Here is a 16,507-nt window from a genome sequence, read left to right as displayed (position 1 = left end):
ACTACCTCGAAATACGAAAAACAAATCATTGTGGAATAAGCATAAAAAATAACTTTAGTGGTTTCACGTCTGAATCGAGCTTTATGGTGGGTCAATCAATAACTTGACATATTTGTTTATATAAAGAGGCTCTATTGTTAATGTTGCTGGAATTTCAGTCCATGATTAATATATTTAAATGTCTTGCGTGGGTTTCCGTGTGTGTGTGTGTGTGTGTGTGTGTGTGTTGAGATCAAGACAGTAATTCAACTTGAGTCGAACAATAGCGACACAATTCACTCGTCTGTCGCTGTCCAATACACGGGTGCTGAACTTTGGACAGCTCAGAACTGTGTTTCCTCCAAACACTTATGTTTCCTTCATACTTCACTCTCGCATATTAAAGTAATCCTGTAGTACAGGTGGTGCTCTTAAGACGTGGTTAGGATGTCGTCCTAAAGTTTCTTTAATATTTATTACATTTTCTATGTGCTTTGTTTACTTTGGCCTGAGAGAACGTATGATATATGACTGCACTTTGCTACAGCCGCACTGTCTCTTTAAACGGCAGCTTGTTACTCCTCCCAGTCTATTGGCGCGCTGTGAGCCAATAGGAGGCCAGTACAGCACAAAGAGATCCACTCCCTCCCCTTTCCATTGTGTCATTCCTCTCACAAGAGGAGCTTCAGCCCGCAGCGTCGGACGCGCACAGATTCAGTCTTTCTGTCGACCAACAGACAAAGGATTTCACTGGCTTTGAAATGATTTACTCGCTGTTATATCGCGCGATGCATGTCGGATCTACAACATGGAGATTATGATGAGAAAAATGCGCAGAAAATGGTGGATTGCCGGGCTGCTTCAGGCTCTTGCTGTGTGGAATATAATCGAGGCACAGATTCGCTACACCATCCCAGAGGAGCTGAATGAGGGCACTGTGGTGGGAAACATCGCCAAAGACCTGGATTTGAAATTGTCTGAGGTTTTTGAACGGAATTTGCGGATCGCCTCCGAGTCTGGTAAGCAGTATTTCGGCGTGGATTCAGCCAAAGGTGAGCTGGTGGTGAGTGAGAGAATCGACAGAGAGACGTTATGCAGCCAAAGCGCCACTTGCCTCCTTCCGTTAGAGGCTATTGTAGAAAATCCATTACAGCTGTATCGTGTCGAAATCGAGATTCAGGACATTAATGACAATTCGCCCGTTTTCCAAAACAATGAGAAGGTTTTAAACATAGCTGAGTCAACAGCACCTGGTGCAAGATTTCGGTTAGAAGCTGCACAAGATCCTGATGTTGGGTCGAATTCACTGCGGACTTACACACTCAGTAAAAACGAGCACTTTGTGTTGGATATAAAAACAGAAAAGGATGGAACTAAGGTTCCTCAGCTTGTTTTACAAACGTCTTTGGACAGAGAGAAACAACCAACTCTCGGTCTACTGCTTACTGCTCTAGATGGAGGAAAACCTGCCAGAACTGGCACAGCAGAAATCACTGTTCGCGTGCTTGATAATAATGACAATGCACCAGTTTTTGAAAAAGCTCAGTATGACGTACAAATTGTTGAAAACACACCAACAGGAGCGGTAGTTATATCTGTCAAAGCTCTGGATCGAGATGAGGGTGCTAATGGTGAAATTATTTATTCATTCGCACCACATACATCTGAATTAATACAGAATTTGCTTTCTATTGACTCTCTCACTGGAGACATTAAAGTGAAAAGTAATGTAGATTACGAGGCGGCCAGCTCCTTCAAGTTTGATATTGTGGCCACAGATAAAGGTATTCCACCGATGGAGGGCGTCTGTAGCATAACTGTAGAAGTTTTGGATATGAACGATAACGCTCCAGAAATAGTCTTAAAGTCTCTGCCCAGTCCTGTGCGTGAAGACGCTCCAGTTGGAACAGTTGTGGCTTTGATAAGCGCCAAAGATTTAGACACAGGAGAGAACGGCAGAGTCAGTCTGACTTTATTACCAGGCGCTCCTTTTACATTAAAACCCTCAATTTCCAATCATTATACACTAATTACAGACCAGAAACTGGACAGAGAGTCTCACGCTGTGTATAATGTTGTTATAGTAGCTGCTGATTCTGGATCTCCTCAGCTCACATCTAAGCAGGAGATCGTCGTCAGTGTTTTAGATGTAAATGATAACCCGCCTATTTTCACTCAGCCGTTTTACTCTGTTTACGTGAAGGAGAACAGCGCTGCTGGTTCCATATTGTGTTCAGTTTCAGCTTCTGATCCAGATCAGGGAGAAAATGCCAAAGTGTCGTATTCAGTATTAGATTCTAGAGTTCTCGACACTCCAGTCTCATCTTATATCTACATAAACTCCGATAACGGCAGCATCTACACCATGCACTCCTTCGACTACGAGAAAATGAAAGTGTTCCAGATCCAAGTTCAGGCGAAAGATCACGGCTCTCCGTCTCTGAGCAGCAACGCCACAGTTCATGTGTTCATTCTGGACCAGAACGACAATGCCCCCGCGGTCATTTACCCCTCTGCAGTCATGGGCTCCGCCTCTCATCAGAGGATGCCCCGCTCCGCTAAAGCAGGACACCTCGTCACTAAGGTCACGGCAGTGGACGCTGACTCGGGCCATAACGCCTGGATCTCCTATCGGCTCGCGGAGGCCGCGGACGCGTCTCTGTTCAGCGTCAATCTGCACACAGGAGAGGTGAGGACTAAGCGCTCCGTGTCCGAGCAGGATGACTCCTCTCAGAGGCTGCTGATAGAGATCAAGGACAACGGAGAGCCCGTGCAGTCCACCACGGTCACCGTGGACGTGCTGATAGAGGACGGCTTTCATGAGCCCGTCTCAGACTACCGCAAGAAAAGCGCGGAGGTCAGTAAGAAAAGCGGGAAAATCACTCTGTACCTGATCATCTCTCTCGCTTCTGTTTCGCTGCTGTGTTTGATGACGTTCTTCATCTTGCTGGTGAAATGCGCTCGAGGCAGTAGAGGCAGCTCGAGCTGCTGTATCAGGCGGAGCGAGTCTGGATATAAAAACCCCAACAGAAACCTGCAGATCCAGCTCAACACTGACGGCCCCATTAAGTATGTGGAGGTGCTGGGAGGAGACATGATGTCTCAGAGTCAGTCGTTCGGCTCCTATCTCTCTCCAATGTCCGAGTTCAGTGATTTCACCCTCGTTAAGCCCAGCAGCACCACTGACTTCACAGACACGCTCAACGTGCTGGATGCGTCCTTACCTGACAGCACGTGGAAGTTCGAGAGTCAGCAGGTGGGTGCTTTTTTTGAAATATCAGTCTGGAGCATGTTTGCTTATCATCATTGTTAACAGGTGTATTTATCCTGTCGTTAGTGGCGCTTTTATAAGCTTAAACGTGAAGTTTTTATGCGTTGCTCGACTGCATTGTTCTATTTAGGTCTTTTCACGTCAGGGCAGATGGTTTTCGCCTAATTTTTGCCTCTTATTTTCCTTCACAATTCGTAAATTTTCCATGAGACTCTGAAACTATTTCAAATTGATCTGTCCATGCTCCTCCCACATATGCCTTAATTCACCCACTGTTGCGAAATTGGAAAATCTTAGTGAAACTCTGACAGTTATCCCATTCATATCCATAAACTCGGAAAACCGTGTTCATTTCAAATATTATTTATTTTGTCTGAGTTTTGAATATTACATTCGTAAAATGGATATTTTACTGATCATCGAGCTTACATTTCACTTTTCTTCAAAAAATGTAAAACACACCCCTTTATTTTCCAAATCAATTCACAGTTCCATCACTGCTTATACTGTTTATTATTATTTTTTTTTTTTGTCATCCCATCTTTACTCACATATTCCCGTTTACCAGAGACATTCAAAGTCACGTACGCACCCTTTTGTATGAATGCCAGATAATGTTCTCTCTTAACTTCAGACCTCTAATAAGAAGCGATTTTCCAGATACATAAGCTGCAGAACGTCCTTGGAAACACTGATATAATACTCTGGAATGATGGATCACCAGGGTGCCATTTAAAGAGACAGTGTGACAGATCCATCGTGTTTTCCTTTCCTCTTGTCTGAAAGAATAACTGCTATAAAGATATTTTAAAACGTGCAGCACTTGGAAAATTCCGTGTCATATTTCTTTCAAGCCTGGCAAGTAGCATCTTGATTGTCTTCAGCACCACAACGCAGTTTGTCCTCTTAGCCTTGGACGCCGTAAACTCTGTTACGTGAAGCTCACAACACTGTTGCTGTTCAAAGTGAATAGTTGTATATTTTTACCAAGACTGAGTTACGAGCCCCAATATCTGATTGGGCTGTAATGGTTACCCAAACTCGATTTGTTAGCCACAATAAAAAGCACTTGTGACTTAATAATAAATAAATCATTTCAGACGAATTATGAGCTCCTGACATAGACGATTGGAATTGTAGTGTCCCGCCGCTTGCTGGCGCTGATGTGGGGGGGCGTGGTCATGCACGGTACATCTTGGGAAGCATCACTTTCCCTGTAGGAGAAAGTGTTCATGTAGACGTTGTTATTGCTGAGCTTAAAGGTTTATGTGAGTGTTGATTGTGTTGTTCTGTGTGTGGATTTACTCTCTGCCACAAATTCGTGCTGCATGGCAAGAAGTGAGCTGCCTGCTATCAGGACGTGTCAGTAGCAATGAGCGGTGGTTGTTCCTTGCTGCGTGTTCAGTAAAGAGCATTCATCGCTTCCATGTCGGTTTGTTTTCTCACGACGCCTGTAGTTCTATTGTATCACAAGCTGTTTAGTGCATATAACTGTATTTTAGTATTGAAAAGTGGAGTTTGACGTAGCGCAGTGTTTTAGCAGGATTGCAGTGATACACAAAGGTAGCCGAGTATCTGCACGTGTGTAATGGGACGATGCATTGAGCTTTTTATGTAAGTGGAATAACAAAATGTATTAATCTGCATTATTTTAAATATTGAAATATCTCGTTTTTTTATTTTCTCATTAACGAATTGAGGTCTTGGGAAGCATCATTACGCACCACCTATTAGAAATAGTTTAATTATTAATATTGGATGGTTTTCAGTTTGTGTACTGCAGCAGAATGAGGTGTGTGTGTGTGTGTGTGTGTGTGTGTGTGTGTGTGTGTGTGTGTGTGTGTGTGTGAACTGAAAGAAGAAGTAACCTAAGTGGTTTGTCTAGCATGGACAACTAGTTCAGTGAAGTATCTGTCGCTGTCCCCAACTGTGGTGCTGAACCTCTGATTGATCAGGATTCTGTTCTCTCTGGTTTCCTTTAATTTTGTTCCCAAAAATTGGAGTGAAGTAATAAAACAGATGACGTTCTAACGGGAAGTGCGCTCCAATATTCTTAAACGAATGCTCCTCTGTTGTTATTTGCTTCACTCCTTTATGTGTTTTATTCTCTTTGGCCTCAAATGTGTCATACATAGCGCACAGCTCCAGCCGCACTGTCCCTTTAAACGGCAGCTTATTACTCCTCCCAGTCTATTGGTGCGCTGAGAGCCAATAGGAGGCCAGTACAGCACAAAGAGATCCACTCCCTCCCCTTTCCATTGTGTCATTCCTCTCACAAGAGGAGCTTCAGCCCGCAGCGTCGGACGCACAGATTCAGTCTTTCTGTCGACCAACAGACAAAGGATTTCACTGGCTTTGAAATGATTTACTCGCTGTTATATCGCGCGATGCATGTCGGATCTACAACATGGAGATTATGATGAGAAAAATGCGCAGAAAATGGTGGATTGCCGGGCTGCTTCAGGCTCTTGCTGTGTGGAATATAATCGAGGCACAGATTCGCTACACCATCCCAGAGGAGCTGAATGAGGGCACTGTGGTGGGAAACATCGCCAAAGACCTGGATTTGAAATTGTCTGAGGTTTTTGAACGGAATTTGCGGATCGCCTCCGAGTCTGGTAAGCAGTATTTCGGCGTGGATTCAGCCAAAGGTGAGCTGGTGGTGAGTGAGAGAATCGACAGAGAGACGTTATGCAGCCAAAGCGCCACTTGCCTCCTTCCGTTAGAGGCTATTGTAGAAAATCCATTACAGCTGTATCGCGTCGAAATAGAGATTCAGGACATTAATGACAATTCGCCCGTTTTCCAAAATAAAGAAAATATATTAAACATAGCTGAGTCAACAGCACCTGGTGCAAGATTTCGTTTAGAGGCTGCTCAAGATCCTGATGTTGGGTCGAATTCACTGCGGACTTACACACTCAGTAAAAACGAGCACTTTGTGTTGGATATAAAAACAGAAACCGATGGAATGAAAGTCCCCGAATTGGTCTTAGAATCGTCTCTGGACAGAGAGAAACAGGCAACGCTCAGTCTCATGTTGATTGCTTTAGATGGAGGAAAACCTGCCAGAACCGGCACAGCAGAAATCATTGTTCGCGTTCTAGATAATAATGATAATGTGCCAGTTTTTGAAAAGGCCCAATATAACGCACAAATTACAGAAAACACGCCAGCAGGAGCAGTAATTGTTTCTGTTAGAGCTGTAGATCGAGATGAAGGCGCTAACAGTGAAATTAGTTATTCATTTGGGCCGCACACAACTGACGCAATAGACAGTTTGTTCGCTATTGATTCAGTGACAGGCGACATTAAAGTGAAAAGTAATATAGATTATGAGGCGGGCAGCTCCTTCAAATTTGATGTTGTTGCCAGAGATAAAGGTATCCCCCCAATGGAGGGCATTTGTAGGGTACGTATGGATGTTTTGGATATGAACGATAACGCTCCTGAAATAGTCTTAAAGTCTCTGCCCAGTCCTGTGCGTGAAGACGCTCCAGTTGGAACAGTTGTGGCTTTGATAAGCGCCAAAGATTTAGACACAGGAGAGAACGGCAGAGTCAGTCTGACTTTATTACCAGGCGCTCCTTTTTCATTAAAACCCTCAATTTCCAATCATTATACACTAATTACAGACCAGAAACTGGACAGAGAGTCTCACTCTGTGTATATTGTTGTTATAGTAGCTGCTGATTCTGGATCTCCTCAGCTCACATCTAAGCAGGAGATCGTCGTCAGTGTTTTAGATGTAAATGATAACCCGCCTATTTTCACTCAGCCGTTTTACTCTGTTTACGTGAAGGAGAACAGCGCTGCTGGGTCCATATTGTGTTCAGTTTCAGCTTCTGATCCAGATCAGGGAGAAAATGCCAAAGTGTCGTATTCAGTATTAGATTCTAGAGTTCTCGACACTCCAGTCTCATCTTATATCTACATAAACTCCGATAACGGCAGCATCTACACCATGCACTCCTTCGACTACGAGAAAATGAAAGTGTTCCAGATCCAAGTTCAGGCGAAAGATCACGGCTCTCCGTCTCTGAGCAGCAACGCCACAGTTCACGTGTTCATTCTGGACCAGAACGACAATGCCCCCGCGATCATTTACCCCTCTGCAGTCATGGGCTCCGCCTCTCATCAGAGGATGCCCCGCTCCGCTAAAGCAGGACACCTCGTCACTAAGGTCACGGCAGTGGACGCTGACTCGGGCCATAACGCCTGGATCTCCTATCGGCTCGCGGAGGCCGCGGACGCGTCTCTGTTCAGCGTCAATCTGCACACAGGAGAGGTGAGGACTAAGCGCTCCGTGTCCGAGCAGGATGACTCCTCTCAGAGGCTGCTGATAGAGATCAAGGACAACGGAGAGCCCGTGCAGTCCACCACGGTCACCGTGGATGTGCTGATAGAGGACGGCTTTCATGAGCCCGTCTCAGACTACCGCAAGAAAAGCGCGGAGGTCAGTAAGAAAAGCGGGAAAATCACTCTGTACCTGATCATCTCTCTCGCTTCTGTTTCGCTGCTGTGTTTGATGACGTTCTTCATCTTGCTGGTGAAATGCGCTCGAGGCAGTAGAGGCAGCTCGAGCTGCTGTATCAGGCGGAGTGAGTCTGGATATAAAAACCCCAACAGAAACCTGCAGATCCAGCTCAACACTGACGGCCCCATTAAGTATGTGGAGGTGCTGGGAGGAGACATGATGTCTCAGAGTCAGTCGTTCGGCTCCTATCTCTCTCCAATGTCCGAGTTCAGTGATTTCACCCTCGTTAAGCCCAGCAGCACCACTGACTTCACAGACACGCTCAACGTGCTGGATGCGTCCTTACCTGACAGCACGTGGAAGTTCGAGAGTCAGCAGGTGAGACATGCGGTACATCTTGTTTCAGTTCAGTGCAATTTACACTTAGATGATTGATTTGAAGTCTACAGGTGTTCCACTGATCTCTACTCGTATTCTGCATTTATCAAAGCCTCAGTTGGACTGAGTTTGAGACGTTTGGCTGACGTGTGTTTGACAGTGCTTTGATATGCTTATTCGAAAATGTACTTCTCGGTCAGTTGACCTACGTACACTGGACAGTAGCTGCATTCTTCTAAGTCGTTCTTTCGACGTTTACATAGAATCAGGAACATGTGATGATTCGTTAGTTATTAATTTTTCTTCTTTATTATTTGATTTTCCCAACCTTTCTGGTTAATTTCATCGTTGTGTTTTGCACTACAATCGGTTGTTTATCTTGATCTTCCGCAGGCTCATATTTCATTTCCATAATGCTGCTAAGTGTTAGTAATGATCTTGGGTTATAAGAGCAACTCATCACAGCCAGCAGATGTTTACAGTGTAGCTGGCGTGTCACTTGCTGCTACCTGTCGTGCTGCTAAGTGTCGTTGGAAAGACGTTAGTTCTATATAGACCTATGGCTTCTATTTAGATCCATTATATATTTAAATGGTTATTTGCATGATGAAATGTTTGAGGTTCCATTTAATTGAAAATGGTTCTATGTAGCACCAAAAAAAGGGTTCTTTGATTTTTACATTGTCAAGCTGAGTACGCTGCTGTTATACTTGGCGAGCACTATGTGGAAACACGATACTTTTCCCAGTTATTTAGTTCATTATTCCCTTTATCTGGTTGATTAGAATTGTAGCAACACCGCTGGCTCACCATTTAAAACACAAGGTCAATAAAGCCTAGTTAGCATGTGGACATATTCTGTTGACATGTCGACTGATAAAACTTTGTGTTTGTGTGTGTGTGTGTGTGTGTGTGTGTGTGTGTGTGTGTGTGTGTGTGTGTGTGTGTGTGTGTGGAGAGGATATTTATGGCATCCTATCTCATTTTGGATAAAGCTTTTGCGCGCGCTTGATGACGCAATCGCCTCTTTTTTTTACATTCTGCTATGTTTTGAGACGTAGCGCATGTTTTACATCTGCAAAGAGACAATTGAACCATTCTGTCACATTACGACTTTTACCAAGTTCTCATTTCACAGCTTTTCCTGTGAACAGACGTTTTAAAATGGCCACTGTTTGATTCCTGAACTGAGAAAACGTACATAATCAATATTGCTGTACTGAGAGAAGTGCATAGCATGTGCGTCAGTTAATATGTCCAGAAATATGTTCACTTACCCAATATGAGTTTAATAGTATTTCCATTTTTCAAAATATTCTCGTTTCTTCCAAGACTCTGCCTTCAGTGTAAAAAGTATTAATCTATAACTATAAAATGATGCAGTATCAGATTTTTCTATGTGTATATTTACGACATTGTGTTCACCTTATTTGCCAAATTGACATACTAAAATAGTGGCATAAGTGTTAAACATGATATCATCAGAATCGCGTTCACTGAATTGAAGGACGTGCTCAATCATTTCTCATGGCGTATTGAAATACAGTGACTCAATAAGTCATATGGAGTGAAATGGGCTCCTCTCTGCTGCGGTTATTATGCGTGGTATGGCCCTTTAAGACGCTGCTCAAGCCTGCGCTCTACTGGAGCGCTGTCCACCAATAGGGTGCTGAAGCACACAAAGAGATCCACTCTCCGAGCCTCAGTGTCTTAGAGCCTCAGCCGAAGCTCAGACCGGCAGCACAGCGTTCACAATGAGGACTCGCCTTAACGCCAGCGGTTTGGGATTGTGATTGTGGATTAGGACGATCTCGTCGCTTGATTGCGATGCTTTCGGACGCAGAACATCTACCAGCATCTTGTTTGTGGAGATGGGAGCGGTAATATGGAAAAGGCGTGTTTCATGGCGAGCGCTGTGGCTTTTCTGCCTCTCCTGGAATACAATAGCGGCGCAGATCCGCTACTCCATTCCCGAGGAATTGAAAATAGGGTCTGTGGTGTGCAATATCGCAAAAGATCTGGACCTCAAGCTTTCTGATATATCTGATCGCAAGTTGCAGATAGCAACCGAGACTGGTAAGCAGTATTTCGGCATTGATTTGGGGAAGGGAGAGCTAGTAATCGCGGACAGAGTCGACAGGGAAGAAATATGTGGACCAGTCGCCAAGTGTACGTTAACACTGGAAGCCATAATAGAAAACCCTTTACAAATGTATCGCGTGGAAATTGACATACAGGATGTGAATGATAATTCGCCTTTGTTTATCAATAACCAGATTGTTGTTAATGTCGAGGAGGCTAAAATACCCGGAGCTAGATTTCGTTTGGAGTCGGCAAAAGACCCAGATATAGGGTCAAATTCTTTACACTCCTATGTACTAAATAAAAACGAGCATTTTATACTGAGTGTGAAAAACAAAGATGGTACCAAAATACCTGAACTGGTTTTGGAAAAGGCTTTAGATCGAGAGAAGGAGTCGAGCCATAACCTCTTGCTTACTGCAGTGGATGGTGCAACTCCTGCACGGTCTGGAACCGCAACGATAATAATCCGGGTTCAAGACAGTAATGATAACTCTCCTGTTTTTGAAAAGCCCTCATATAAAACCAGAGTACCTGAAAACACCCCAAAAGGAACGGTCATTTTGACTGTTAAAGCAATAGACTCCGATGAAGGGGTAAACAGTGAGTTGACATATTCTTTTGAACCAGACACGCCAATGAGCATTCAGCATGTATTCTCTATTGATTCAGAACTGGGTGCTATTAGTGTTAAAGATGTTCTAGACTTTGAGACAGTCAGCTCATTTAAATTTGAGGTCATCGCCACAGACAAAGGAGCTTCGCCACTGGAGGGACTATGTAGCGTTGAAATTGAAATACTGGACGTAAATGATAACGTGCCAGAGATTCTATTGAAATCTGTGCCTAAACCAGTTAGAGAAGATGCTCCCCTCGGTACAGTGGTGGCTTTAATAGGAGCCAAGGATAGTGATTCTGGAGAGAATGGTAAAGTCCACCTAAGAATCCAGCCAGGATTACCTTTCACGCTAAAACCATCTATTTCCAACTATTATGCCTTAGTGACCGACTCATATTTGGATCAAGAAACATTTCCTAAATATACAGTTGAGATCACTGCGCAAGACTCCGGCAGTCCCCTACTTGAGTCTAAAACCCAAATATCTGTGGACGTGTTAGATGTAAATGACAATCCACCGGTGTTCCCTCACTCATCATATACTGTCTATGTAAAAGAAAACGAAGGTGCTGGCAATGTGTTATTTACAGTGTCGGCGTTTGATCCAGATCAGGGAGAAAATGCTAAAGTTTCATATTCCGTCTTAGATTCACAAATTAAGGGAATTTCAGTCTCATCTTATTTCTATATAAACTCCGATAACGGCAGCATCTACGCCATGCACTCCTTCGACTATGAGAAAATGAAAGTGTTCCAGATCCAAGTTCAGGCGAAAGATCACGGCTCTCCGTCTCTGAGCAGCAACGCCACAGTTCACGTGTTCATTCTGGACCAGAACGACAATGCCCCCGCGGTCATTTACCCCTCTGCAGTCATGGGCTCCGCCTCTCATCAGAGGATGCCCCGCTCCGCTAAAGCAGGACACCTCGTCACTAAGGTCACGGCAGTGGACGCTGACTCGGGCCATAACGCCTGGATCTCCTATCGGCTCGCGGAGGCCGCGGACGCGTCTCTGTTCAGCGTCAATCTGCACACAGGAGAGGTGAGGACTAAGCGCTCCGTGTCCGAGCAGGATGACTCCTCTCAGAGGCTGCTGATAGAGATCAAGGACAACGGAGAGCCCGTGCAGTCCACCACGGTCACCGTGGATGTGCTGATAGAGGACGGCTTTCATGAGCCCGTCTCAGACTACCGCAAGAAAAGCGCGGAGGTCAGTAAGAAAAGCGGGAAAATCACTCTGTACCTGATCATCTCTCTCGCTTCTGTTTCGCTGCTGTGTTTGATGACGTTCTTCATCTTGCTGGTGAAATGCGCTCGAGGCAGTAGAGGCAGCTCGAGCTGCTGTATCAGGCGGAGCGAGTCTGGATATAAAAACCCCAACAGAAACCTGCAGATCCAGCTCAACACTGACGGCCCCATTAAGTATGTGGAGGTGCTGGGAGGAGACATGATGTCTCAGAGTCAGTCGTTCGGCTCCTATCTCTCTCCAATGTCCGAGTTCAGTGATTTCACCCTCGTTAAGCCCAGCAGCACCACTGACTTCACAGACACGCTCAACGTGCTGGATGCGTCTTTACCTGACAGCACGTGGAAGTTCGAGAGCCAGCAGGTGAGAATCAATGCAGAATTAATTTGCACACGCGAGTGATGGATTTTTGTTTGCATACATAAACACTGGTGGTTTGGTACCTGCTTACTTTTCCGTTTGTGTGGGTGGAGTCTTAAATGAGAGAGCGAGAGAGAGAGAGAGAGAGAGAGAGAGAGAGACGTGGTTAATCTTGTTTCTTGTGGCTCTGTTTAAGAACAAGTGTGGACTGTGGACATACACTTTTAAAGAAGATGGTTCTTTAAGGGTTCTTTAGCAATGGAATGGTTCTGTATAGATATGTGAACACTTAATACATAAATGCTTCTTTGCATTTTAATTTTATTTTCAGACTGATGGATGAGGTGCTGTATATTGTTCTATACAGCACTAGAAAGGATTGTGTTATTATTAGAGATTACAGTGTAAATCTGAAGACCCTCAAACAATGTCAAATATATATATATATATATATATATATATATATATATATATATATATATATATATATATATATATATAACATCTCTCTTTTTTTTTTGGAGTGCATATACATAATTATAAGGATAAATTTAAACAGTTAATCATATTTTTCCAAATGTTATTGGCGTTCTGTGGCCTATTTATTTATTTATTTATTTATTTATTTATTTATTCATTACAGAAAGTATCTAAACGTGTTCCTCTCCTTCTTTTCATATTCTTGCTTCCCTGCTTTCTTTCTTTCTTTATATTGAATAAGAAGGTCTAGGTAAAAGTCGTATATTACTTTTTGAGTTCTAATTTAATCAGAGCGCCTCAAACCCTGTAACCTTCTCCATATAAGCAGTCTGCACTGAGGCGGTGACAGCCACTGTGCTGCCCCTTTAAATTCGCCGTCGCCCATTGGACCGCAAGGGGCTCAGCTCTGCTCCAATAGTGTGCCAGTTTGGACAAAGGGATCTACTCCCTCCCTCTGACACAGCAGCACAATGATCAGGCTGTAGAGAAAGAGGACGCGCTCCCTCTGATGGATACAATGCTGGTCGTAAGACGAGCTCTTCGAGCGGATTGTTCCTTTGTTCGTTCTTCAGAAATGGAAGCTTCACATTTGCGTGGATGTACAGGAGACGTTTGTTGATGGAACAGGCTCAGGCACCGGGGAAATGAGACACAAAGGAATCCGAGGCTGGAAACGGGCGGCGTTTTGGCTGCTTTGTTTCTCTGGGTGGTGGGAAGCAGTCGGAGCCCAGATTCGCTACACCATAGCGGAGGAAGTGAAGGAAGGATCTGTTGTAGGAAATATAGCCAAGGACCTCGGCTTTGACCTCTCACGCATTGCAGATCGTAAGTTACGAATAGCTTCTGAGTCTAGTAGGCAGCATTTCGGCGTGGATTCAGACAAGGGCGAGCTAACGGTCAGCGGGAGAATAGACAGAGAGGCGCTGTGTGGGCAGAACGTGAAGTGCCTACTGCCCTTACAGATCGTTATAGAAGAGCCGTTACAGCTGCATCGTGTGGAGATAGAAATACAGGACATAAATGACAACGCGCCCAATTTTCATACCAAAGATGGTGTGTTGAAAATAGCTGAATCTGCAGCTGTAGGTTCGCGATTTCCTCTTGAGAGCGCAGAGGACCCAGATGTGGGCAAAAACAGCCTAAAGTCTTATTCCTTAAACAATAACGAGCATTTCCGTTTAAATGTGAAAAGCTTTGAAGGTGGTAGAAAAGTGCCAGAGCTTATACTTGATAAACCTCTGGACAGAGAGAAGCAGCCCGTTCACAAGCTCATATTAACGGCTCTGGACGGTGGAGATCCAGTCAGATCTGGAACCACTTTAATAAAGATTATTGTAGAAGACATTAATGACAATGAACCCCAGTTTGAGCTTCAAACATACAAAGCCTCGGTACAGGAGAGCGCTGCTGCTGGTGTAACTGTGGTAACTATCAAAGCTACAGATTTAGATGAAGGCATAAACGGAGAAATACAGTATTATTTCGGTGTTCATACGCCTGACCAGGTCAAGGAGGTCTTCAGTGTGAATCCAGATTCTGGTGAAATAACCGTGATTGGAAAATTAGACCACGAGGCGACAAGTTCGTACACATTCGATGTCTGTGCTAAAGACAAAGGGCAGCCAAAACTGGAGGGTCACTCCTCAGTTCAGGTCCTTGTTATCGATGAAAATGATAACCCACCTGAGATTATTCTCACATCTTTACCCAACCCAGTGCCAGAGAACGCTTCAGTCGGTACCGTTGTTGCTTTGATTAACGTCTTGGATTTGGACTCAGGGGAAAATGGCAAAGTAGATCTAAAAATCCCGCCAAAATTCCCATTTAAACTGAAGCCCTCTTTTGATAACCATTATTCTCTGGTGACAGAGTCGGTCTTAGATCGCGAATCAAACCCAGAGTATAATATTGATATCACTGCTACAGATTCTGGCTCGCCAACGTTAAAAACCGTGAAGACTATAAATGTTAAAGTTCTCGATGTGAACGACAACGCCCCTGTGTTCTCACAGCCTTCATATAACGTGTATATCAAGGAGAACAACGTAGCAGGTGCCTCGCTGTTCTCCGTAGCTGCTCTAGATAGCGATGTGGATAAGAACGCTATGCTGACCTACTCACTCGTGGATTCTAAGGTGAATCAGGTACCCGCGTCATCATACTTCTATATAAACTCTGAGAACGGCACCATTTACAGCATGAGCTCTTTCGATTATGAGAAGTTAAAGATTTTGGATGTTATTGTCCAAGCGAAAGATCACGGTTCTCCGTCTCTGAGCAGCAACGCCACAGTTCATGTGTTCATTCTGGACCAGAACGACAATGCCCCCGCGGTCATCTACCCCTCTGCAGTCATGGGCTCCGCCTCTCATCAGAGGATGCCCCGCTCCGCTAAAGCAGGACACCTCGTCACTAAGGTCACGGCAGTGGACGCTGACTCGGGCCATAACGCCTGGATCTCCTATCGGCTCGCGGAGGCCGTGGACGCGTCTCTGTTCAGCGTCAATCTGCACACAGGAGAGGTGAGGACTAAGCGCTCCGTGTCCGAGCAGGATGACTCCTCTCAGAGGCTGCTGATAGAGATCAAGGACAACGGAGAGCCCGTGCAGTCCACCACGGTCACCGTGGACGTGCTGATAGAGGACGGCTTTCATGAGCCCGTCTCAGACTACCGCAAGAAAAGCGCGGAGGTCAGTAAGAAAAGCGGGAAAATCACTCTGTACCTGATCATCTCTCTCGCTTCTGTTTCGCTGCTGTGTTTGATGACGTTCTTCATCTTGCTGGTGAAATGCGCTCGAGGCAGTAGAGGCAGCTCGAGCTGCTGTATCAGGCGGAGCGAGTCTGGATATAAAAACCCCAACAGAAACCTACAGATCCAGCTCAACACGGACGGCCCCATTAAGTATGTGGAGGTGCTGGGAGGAGACATGATGTCTCAGAGTCAGTCGTTCGGCTCCTATCTCTCTCCAATGTCCGAGTTCAGTGATTTCACCCTCGTTAAGCCCAGCAGCACCACTGACTTCACAGACACGCTCAACGTGCTGGATGCGTCCTTACCTGACAGCACGTGGAAGTTCGAGAGTCAGCAGGTGAGGATGTCACGGAACATAATTTAGCATCGAAGTTAAACCAGTCAGCTTCCTCTTCTACTGTTATTATGTTATCTTGGATTAATTCACCAGTTTTGAGCCAAAATGTGAGAGAATGAAATGCGCGTTCTTGTACTTTACATTCAGATCGTGTTATTTTCCGTATTGTGTTGTGAATAATGCTGTGATGAGAGAGAGAGAGAGAGAGAGAGAGAGAGACAGAGAGAGAGAGAGAGAGAGAGAGAGAGAGAGAGAGAGAGAGAGAGAGAGAGAGAGAGAGAGAGAGAGAGATGTGTTTGCTCAACTGCTACACTACACTTTGCTGGTAGCTGTCCAGTTTGATGGTGCTGAAAATGATTCAGCACCAGTACAATGGCCAGTGACTTGTTGTTGGGTCTGGTCAGTAAGAGCCAGTTTTCTGCTGAGATGTCCTTCTTGTTTCCCATGTGAACATTTATTTATCTGTACTATTTCTGTTATTGTTATTTTGCAATTTGCACAAAACTTGAGCTTCTAAAAGTTTCTA

The 16,507-nt window shown here is 44.7% G+C and overlaps 4 protein-coding genes across 43 annotated transcripts in view; all 4 read left to right on the top strand.

The window, feature by feature from the left end:
• LOC108437803 (protocadherin alpha-C2-like) overlaps nucleotides 1–16,507 on the top strand; it is a 334,331-nt gene that overhangs the window by 294,513 nt on the left and 23,311 nt on the right. The window contains exon 1 of one of the 40 annotated variants that reach the window (XM_037547182.1): nucleotides 10,191–12,415. The exons of the other annotated variants lie outside the window; for them this stretch is intronic. Within the exon in view, the coding sequence (XP_037403079.1) occupies nucleotides 10,316–12,415 (2,100 nt within the window). The 5' untranslated portion in view covers nucleotides 10,191–10,315. Of the gene's footprint in view, nucleotides 1–10,190; nucleotides 12,416–16,507 lie in introns of those variants that run through there. 40 annotated transcript variants of the gene reach the window in all.
• Nucleotides 574–3,579, top strand: LOC119265975 (protocadherin gamma-C5-like). Its single transcript, XM_037547186.1, has one exon. The coding sequence runs from the start codon at nucleotides 788–790 to the stop codon at nucleotides 3,290–3,292; it is 2,505 nt and encodes an 834-aa protein (XP_037403083.1). The 5' UTR covers nucleotides 574–787; the 3' UTR covers nucleotides 3,293–3,579.
• LOC119265974 (protocadherin gamma-C5-like) lies at nucleotides 5,540–8,360 on the top strand. Its single transcript, XM_037547185.1, has one exon. The coding sequence runs from the start codon at nucleotides 5,658–5,660 to the stop codon at nucleotides 8,160–8,162; it is 2,505 nt and encodes an 834-aa protein (XP_037403082.1). The 5' UTR covers nucleotides 5,540–5,657; the 3' UTR covers nucleotides 8,163–8,360.
• On the top strand, nucleotides 13,197–16,097 carry LOC119265976 (protocadherin gamma-C5-like). Its single transcript, XM_037547187.1, has one exon. The coding sequence runs from the start codon at nucleotides 13,537–13,539 to the stop codon at nucleotides 16,006–16,008; it is 2,472 nt and encodes an 823-aa protein (XP_037403084.1). The 5' UTR covers nucleotides 13,197–13,536; the 3' UTR covers nucleotides 16,009–16,097.

The sequence above is a fragment of the Pygocentrus nattereri genome, chromosome 18 (assembly GCF_015220715.1).
Source record: "Pygocentrus nattereri isolate fPygNat1 chromosome 18, fPygNat1.pri, whole genome shotgun sequence".
In the NCBI taxonomy this organism is placed as follows: domain Eukaryota; kingdom Metazoa; phylum Chordata; class Actinopteri; order Characiformes; family Serrasalmidae; genus Pygocentrus; species Pygocentrus nattereri.
The sequence above is the reverse complement of the archived record's forward strand: the minus strand, read 5'-3'. Positions and strand labels throughout refer to the sequence as shown.

What these genes read in the sequence shown, in the direction of transcription:
- LOC119265975 (XM_037547186.1), top strand. Translation starts at nt 788, where the DNA reads ATGGAGATTATGATGAGAAAAATGCGCAGAAAATGGTGGATTGCCGGG.
- LOC119265974 (XM_037547185.1), top strand. Translation starts at nt 5,658, where the DNA reads ATGGAGATTATGATGAGAAAAATGCGCAGAAAATGGTGGATTGCCGGG.
- LOC119265976 (XM_037547187.1), top strand. Translation starts at nt 13,537, where the DNA reads ATGAGACACAAAGGAATCCGAGGCTGGAAACGGGCGGCGTTTTGGCTG.